The sequence below is a fragment of the Idiotropiscis lumnitzeri genome, chromosome 5 (genome assembly GCF_059441095.1).
Source record: "Idiotropiscis lumnitzeri isolate Australia: NSW breed Sydney's pygmy pipehorse chromosome 5, RoL_Ilum_1.0, whole genome shotgun sequence".
NCBI classification, from domain to species: Eukaryota; Metazoa; Chordata; class Actinopteri; order Syngnathiformes; family Syngnathidae; genus Idiotropiscis; species Idiotropiscis lumnitzeri.
In genome coordinates this window covers 11,381,204-11,388,939 of record NC_142395.1, presented here as the reverse complement: position 1 = coordinate 11,388,939, position 7,736 = coordinate 11,381,204, and the positions used below count along the sequence as shown (strand labels likewise).

At 41.7% G+C, this 7,736-nt stretch overlaps 1 protein-coding gene across 1 annotated transcript; it reads left to right on the top strand.

Annotated features, from left to right (window-relative positions):
• The first annotated feature begins 111 nt into the window (after positions 1-111).
• On the top strand, positions 112-7,646 carry traf6 (TNF receptor-associated factor 6). The gene is made up of 8 exons (XM_088296027.1): positions 112-196; positions 696-1,006; positions 2,057-2,207; positions 3,901-4,059; positions 4,184-4,255; positions 5,512-5,589; positions 5,683-5,994; positions 6,377-7,646. The coding sequence occupies exons 2-8, from the start codon at positions 696-698 to the stop codon at positions 6,971-6,973; spliced, it is 1,680 nt and encodes a 559-aa protein (XP_088152153.1). The 5' UTR covers positions 112-196; the 3' UTR covers positions 6,974-7,646.
• Positions 7,647-7,736: the final 90 nt, after the last annotated feature.

Genomic DNA, 7,736 nt, shown 5'->3' with positions numbered 1-7,736 from the left:
AAGCAGATTTGATTTGACACATCCAACATGGCAGCCTCACTGACGTATTGTAGCGACAGGCTGAGCACGGATTTATGTCAATGGGGTTGACACACTCATAGTAGGTATCTATTTCATCTCATGTCTATGTTCTGACGTATGATGACGTGTTAGGACAGGAAATTCTGTAAAAAGTAAATTTCCTGATTTACTCAAGGTAGTATTTTAAGATGGTATTTGTCTTTTAATGTTTGTTTTGTGTCTTAGTGTGCTTTCAAGAGTTGGGCGGGCGCTACTTTGCTAGTTATTAATATAAATATGTTTTAAAAACTTTTTTTTTTTAGCGAACACAGCCTTCACTGTAAAATTAATAGTTCCGCATGTAGAAACTCGGCTAGTCCCCTCAAGCACAATGTTGTCTGTACGTTTTTAGTTTAAAAGTATAGAATGTACTTAAACCAATAGAATCAGGAACGAAATTAACGTTTGGTAAAAAGTCTTAACTAAACCACCTCGCTAGTCGAAAATCCGTGAACAATTGTTTGCTAATTCATAAACAAGTCTGTAATTCATGACTTGCCAAACTTTCCCAAAATGTTTGCTGGAGTGTTTCTGAAAGTTGTTGCTGATATATATGAATGGTCAGCAATACCGTCTTGATGATGAAATAAAATCATAACATGTCGTTGCCCACCAATTTGTGTCATCTTCCTCAGATGTCTTGCTGTGATAGTCACAAGGGGAGTTTGGAGGAGGTCAGTAATGAGGGAGCTGCTGGTGGCGAGCTGTCCGGTTGTGCCTCGGCAATGCTGGAAAGGGAACGAGAATCCATACAAAGCCCATCAGAGAGTCCTGGTGCCTCTACTATTCTGCCATATAATGACCTTGTGCAAGGCTACGATGTGGAGTTTGACCCACCACTCGAGAGCAAATACGAGTGTCCTATCTGCCTGATGGCGCTTAGGAATGCTATTCAAACACCATGTGGGCACCGTTTCTGCAAGAGTTGCATTGAGAAGTCAATCCGGTATGCTCTTGTGTTGCTTCGGCATTCAACACTTATGTAGGTTCATAATGTGAAAATGGTTGGTATTTTTTGTGTGTCCTGCGATTGGCTGGCAGCTAGTTCAGGGTGTACCCCGCCTACTGTCCAAAAACAGCTGGGTAGTCTCCAGCACACCTGAGACACTCGTGTGGCTAAGCAGATCGGATGGATGGATGGATGAATTCCATCACAGCAACATGCTCAAAGTGCAGCTTATCTGTCCCTAAACATATTTTAATGCTGATTTGAAACATGTCTGATTATCTTCCTAGCACATCAGGTTTTTGAGGTAGTTTCATTTTTTTATTTTAAGTTTGACCTACAAAAGCTAGTGCAATACAGATTTTACCATGCGTTGAAATTGATAGCGATAACGTTTCAGAAAACAAATCCACCGGTTGCTGAACCAAACCCTCAATTCATAAATACTACAAATATATTACAGATATAATTGTTCTTTTTCTTCTTATTGTTTTTTTCTTATTATTATTACTGATCTTCTTATTATTATTATTATCATGAAAACCTGATGTGCTAAATCAGGGGTGTCAAACTCATTTTTGTCATGGGTCACATAGTTAGAGTTTCCCTCAGAAGGCCATTACGACTGTGAAACCACCTAAATGTTCAATCACCTGCTCATATTTTTACATATACAGTACACAACATAATGATGGATGGCTATTCTTTAAATCAGTCGTCAAATATAACAGTTACTTGTTGTAGTTACTGAGAAAATGCCTGCAATACTTATTACATATAACAATATGAAATGTAGGTGGATACAGATTTTAGCAAGCAAGCCTAATGGAAGAGGACATGCTTTATGTGTTTGATGCCTGTGTGCTAGAGAAAAAAGAGGGTAGATTCAGAATCAGTGCAAAAAAAAGATAATCTAGAAACATGTACTTAATTCATTTGTAAAATAATTGTTAATCAATGTTATTTGTCATCAATGACATTTACATGATTGTGAAGCAACACATTAAGTGCCATGTTCATGTACACTCAGTCTTTCTTCCCGAAATAAAGGGATACAGGACAGAGGTGCCCCGTGGACAATGAAATGCTGTTAGAAGATGAACTGTTTCCTGATAACTTTGCCAAAAGGGAGATTCTTTCCCTCACTGTCCGCTGTCCAAATGCTGGCTGTACTGACAAAATGGAGCTCCGAAATTTAGAGGTGAGAAAATGTGCCACTTGAAATGGAAATCTGCCTGATGTAATTATTGCTGTCTGTATGCTTGGATGTTTTTAGTGTCCTTATGGAGACCCAAAATGAACCAAGATTTCACGGTTGATTTGTTTCCAATTAGTCTTTTCCCCCAATTACCTTGTGGGACCTTTCATAGCCGTGCAAAGAAAAAGCGTGCAAATATTGTACACCAACTTAAGATTGAATTGTGAGTTACCAAGTTAACCATATTCAAGATGAGGGTGTAGGAGATGTGCACTCGCATCTGGACGCTCTGAGGTCTGTCACTGACGAAGTCAAGGACATTATCACGGTGCATGCCGAAGCAAAGATTGCACAGCTTCTGAACCAATTTGTGTGGTCTCATTGGGTTAAATGTGGAGCTGAAGTCCGAACCACATCCTCATTTATGTTTTACTGTGGTTCTGTGGGGCGGCACGGTGGACAACTGGTTAGCACGATGGCCTCACAGTGCAGAAGTGCTGGGTTTGATTCCGGCCTCCTGTGTGGAGTTTGCATGTTCTGCATGGGTTTTCTCCGGGTACTCCGATTTCCTCCCACTTTCCAAATAAATGCATGGTAGGTTGAACACTCTAAATTATCCCTAGGTGTGAGTTTGAGCGCAGATGGTTGTTTGTCTTTGTGTTCCTTGCGATTGGCTGGCAACCAGTTCAGGGTGTACCCCGCCTACTGCCCGATGACAGCTGGGATAGGCTCCAGCACCCCCGCGACCCTTGTGAGGGAGAAGCGGCTCAAATAATGGATGGATGGATGTGGTTCTGGGGTGTTGAGAGCTGATATAATTGCAATCTGTTTTGACCTGTTTGCCTTTTCTTTCGTGATGGTGGGATGAAGCCTTATGAGGTATTGAACCACTTGAGTCAGTTAGTTGGCGAATGTATTAAATTCCCAAAGCTTCATGAGCGCACCCAAACCACCTGTTAGCCGTGCGTATATTGCATCCTGATCACGCATTGTGAGGTGCAAATTTTTATTTTTCTTAAATGAAGAGAGCCTAGATACACGCTTTGCAGAAACACCCACTTTGTTACCCGATACACGCTTCAAAGCCTCTGCAGATCTCATCACATAACTAGCTTTCCTCCAAGTGGGGTCGAACATGGTCAACTGGAATGGCGACACTGGCGTGTGTCACATTGAGTTGGGCTTTGTTGCCATTTTATGGCACCTTGGTACCAAGGAACTGTTTGAAAGGGCAGGGAGGAGCTAAGTTTGGAAGTTTCAAGAGAGCTGTTGTAGTATGTACGTGTGCACTTTGGTTCTGGAAATCTGTAAACCATTAATTAATTTTTAAGGGTAATTTAGTATCATGAGTTAAAAATTGGCAGATTGGCTGGCGACCAGTTCAGGGTTACTCTGCCTACCGCCCGAGCACATCTGGGATAGGCTCTAGCAAATGCACCACCCTGTTGAGGATAAGCGTTTCTAATGATGGATGAGTGGAGTTACAAATGATATTAAACTGTTTTCAGATCGTAGCTTGTGGTAATATTTACAGTTTCAACTATTAATACCGGCAATTGTAAACCTTTTTAGTGTGGGCCGCCAAGTATTCCGTTTTTGGCTATTCCCAGCAAGCCTTATTCTGTATCCCCGAGAATGGAGGGAGATTACTGTGAACACCTGTACCCATTCTTGGCTTTCATTGTTTTTCTTCCAGAATCATTTGGCACAATGTCCATTTGCGACTGTGCCGTGCCCGCAGTGCCAAGTGTCAGTGAGGAAAATCTACTTGGAGGAACACAAAACCATAGAGTGCCGAAGAAGACCCATGTCTTGCCCAGACTGCGTTGCATGCTTTGTCTACGAGGAGAAGGAGGTAGATTTTTTTTTTTCCAAGACTGTTTCTTTGAATTAAGTTTCCACAGCAAGTTTTTTCCTTTTTTTAATGAAATCATGTAACTGACTATTCTTTCCCTTTTAATTTGTTATTGCTCTTTCAGCTTCATGAGCAGCAGTGTCCCTTTGCGAGTGTCAAGTGCCAGTACTGTGAGCTGGATCTCATTAGAGACCAGGTATGCTAATAGCACATGAGCAGTAGATGTTTGATGACCAGTTGTCATGCATTTTAGTTCACTGGTATGACATTTAGTAGATTCTGTGAATTGAATTATTAAAACTGCTTCATTTCAATGAAGGCCCAGGTATATTACACATCGTCATTCAATTTATATAATAATTTAATCCCAGCTGTCTCCACTCACCTCAAGTGTGACTCTGGGCTCTGTCCTGAGGCCCCTCCCCTTCATCATATATCTCATTGCGGTAATATCTTTTGTAAATACAACTTTCATTTTTATTGCTACATGGATGAGGCAGCTCTCCTGCAAACCCATCTCTTCTCGCCCCACCTCTCACTTTGCTGTTTCACTAAACTCAAATCTTGGTTTATAGTTCAAACTATTCTCAAACTCAACAGCTCCAAAAACAAATTCCTCCTTATTGGATCCAAATCCACACTCTCCAAAATTAACTGCTCCCCCTATTATCGTAGACAATTCCGTCGTTTTTCCCCCTGGCCAGTTTAAGTGTCTGGATATTATCTTTAACAGCACCCTCTCAGTTCAAGCCCAAAGAAATAAGATGGCATAGTCCATCCCGGCAGTATTAATCACCTTTGCCTGTCCCCCACTCCCTGTTCCACTGTCATCCTTGTTGATTGCCTGGTTACTTCAGTATCAATTACAATTCCCTTCATTTGGTCTCCCTCACAAATCAACTTCAACTGGTCCAGAATTCAGCTGCTAAGGTCATAACAAGAAGCCCTTCCTTCTACCACATGACCCCACTTTACACCAGCTCCTCTGGCACTGGTGAAATTTAGAATGCATTTCAAAATCTTCCTGCTCACCCCGCTATACATGTCAGACAAAATTCCGATTGCCACCTCATTGCGTACCCTTCGATCCTCATCCTCGCTCCACCTCATTGTTCCGCCGGTATACTACATCCTCATCTCGAGACCGCTGCACAACATGGACTTCATTTCTCTTTTCAAAGGCAAACTCAAAGCTCATCTGTTCAGATTGTCGTACTCTCCCAGGCTTGTTTTTACAATGGATGTTTTAATGCTTCACATTGCTTATCCTTGATTGTATGGTGTCCTTGTGTGCTCTGAAAGGCGCCTTTAAATAAAATGTATTATTGCTTTTATCGTTAAGACAACGGGGTGCAAACTAGACCAGCTAACTCCTCATTAAATGTGATTTATTGACAACTAGGCTGATAGAGTGCAATTTAAAAATGTAAGTTTGTAATGTTTTTGTTACAGATGGACTCTCATTGTGATACAGATTGCCCTAAAGCCCCTATTGCCTGTAACTTCAGCACTTTTGGATGTAAGGAAAGGGTAGGTGATGCTATGTAAAACATGTTAAAAATTGGAAAATCTCTTGGTATTTTTTATAGCACAAGTTTTCGTCAAACTGTGGTTCTTGTATAGATGCAACGACACAACCTGGCTCAGCATATGCAGGAGTTCACGCAAATGCACATGCGCTACATGGCAGAGTTCGTGCGCTGCCTTAGCCTTAACGGCACTGCACCAAAGTCACTTCGGGATCTTGGACCTTCTGTTTCATCTGATGAACAAGGAGCAGCATCGGCATCGCCTTGTAGGGGAAATGCAAGCTGTGGCGGCAGCTGTGGCCCATGCCACCCTAGCGAAGAAATGCAGAGGATCCGGGATATGGACGGACGACTCGTAAAACAGGATCACCAGCTCCGTGAGCTTATCATCTTAGAAGATACTCGGGTACTTTCATATTTCATACATGAAAGATTGCAAGGTTTGAATTTTAATGCAATAATGTTTTCATGAAGAATACAATTCATGAAGCATGCCGAAGGTATGGTAGAGCATATGTGGTTAGCATGTCTACCTCGCAGTTGAGAGATACTTTGCATGTTCTTCCTGTGCATGTTAGGTTAGGTAGGTAATGAAAAACTCTGATTGCTGATACATGTCATTCTATTGACTTGTAAACAGTCCAAGGTGTACCTATCCTTGAGCTCAATTTCACTAGGAGAGGCTTTGGCTCACCCTCCATCTTGAACAGGATCAGCCTTAGAAAATAAATGAAAGCAGGAATCAAGTCAATGGTTGCCGTCTCATGCTTGTTGTTTCCTTTCTACAGGTAGGTCAGTTTGCACAGCTCCAGAGAAGAGTAGCTGTGCTTGAGGAAACGGTGAAGGAGCTGGAGGCTCAGCAATGTCATGGCATCTTCATCTGGCGTCTGAGAGGTTTCTCAGCCCACCTTCGGAACCAAGAAGCAGGCCTGCCGGTGGTTGAGCACAGCCCGGGCTTCTATACGGGTCGACCGGGGTACAAACTGTGCCTCCGCTTACACCTGCAGACCCCCAATGCCCCACGCTGCTCCAACTACATATCCCTTTTTGTCCACACCATGCAAGGAGCTTTCGATGGACAGCTGAGCTGGCCTTTCCAGGGCACTATCCGTCTGGCCATTCTGGACCAGGGCCCTGACGCTCAACATCATATGGAGGTGATGGAGACCAAGCCGGACCTTCAAGCCTTCAAGAAACCCACCATTCAGCGTAACCCCAAAGGGTTTGGCTATGTGACTTTCCTGCACCTGCATCAGCTGAATCACCGAGCTTTTGTCAAGGACGACACCCTCCTCATTCGCTGTGAGGTAACACCGCGTTTTGACATGTTCCAACGTGAAGGACCCGCAGTGCAGCCGAGAGGTCCGGAGGCCTCACGTGACTAACTTACATTGCATGTCGGTTAGTTTTTCCCTGACTGTGTTGAATGTGCAAATGTGCTGGTATTTAATACCAATTTTCAAAGATTCTTGTATGCAATTTTATTTTGAATCATGTTAGAAATATTTTGCATGTATGCACATCTTTTAACAAGCACAAGTTTGTTTAGTATGACTCGGTTTGGTGATTTATGTAGATTTTCTGCCAACAAACTGACTGTTACCGCCACATAGCACTGTCTTTAAAAAAAACTAAAATATAAAAAAATAATAATAATTACCGTCACATGTAGAAAAAGTGTATATAAGTCATGGCAAAGCTTACTTTTTTGTGCCTTGAATATCATCTTACATTGGCACTGGATGAACAGAATAGCAAAATTAGAATAACAATTATGATTATCGACTGAAATGTATTTTATTTAGGGTGTAACTTTTTTAAAGGTTGTTCCAAGTTAATACCAATATTGTTACTAATTGCATATGATTTTTATGTTCAAAATAGGCCTTTACATTTATTAAGTTATTCTCCAACATTATCAACTACACAGTAAACCATTCTTTTGAGGTTATTAATAGGAAATAACCACTGATGATTGATATGGATGTGCATTTTTTAATTCAGTTTGTACAATGTGTTTGAGAAAACTTAACTAATCATTAAAATGTGAAAGATTGCTCATGATTGTTGTTGTTATTTGCTGATAGCCTGAAATAAAGATTCCAGTCATACACTGACCTGGTCTCTATCCACTGAGAATAGTGGGGG

Excerpts from the sequence above, each read along its gene's own strand:
- traf6 (XM_088296027.1), top strand. The coding sequence starts at position 696 with ATGTCTTGCTGTGATAGTCACAAGGGGAGTTTGGAGGAGGTCAGTAAT. Across the intron at positions 1,007-2,056 it reads TGCATTGAGAAGTCAATCCG|GGATACAGGACAGAGGTGCC; the intron begins GTATGCTCTTGT and ends CCCGAAATAAAG. Across the intron at positions 5,995-6,376 it reads TCATCTTAGAAGATACTCGG|GTAGGTCAGTTTGCACAGCT; the intron begins GTACTTTCATAT and ends TCCTTTCTACAG.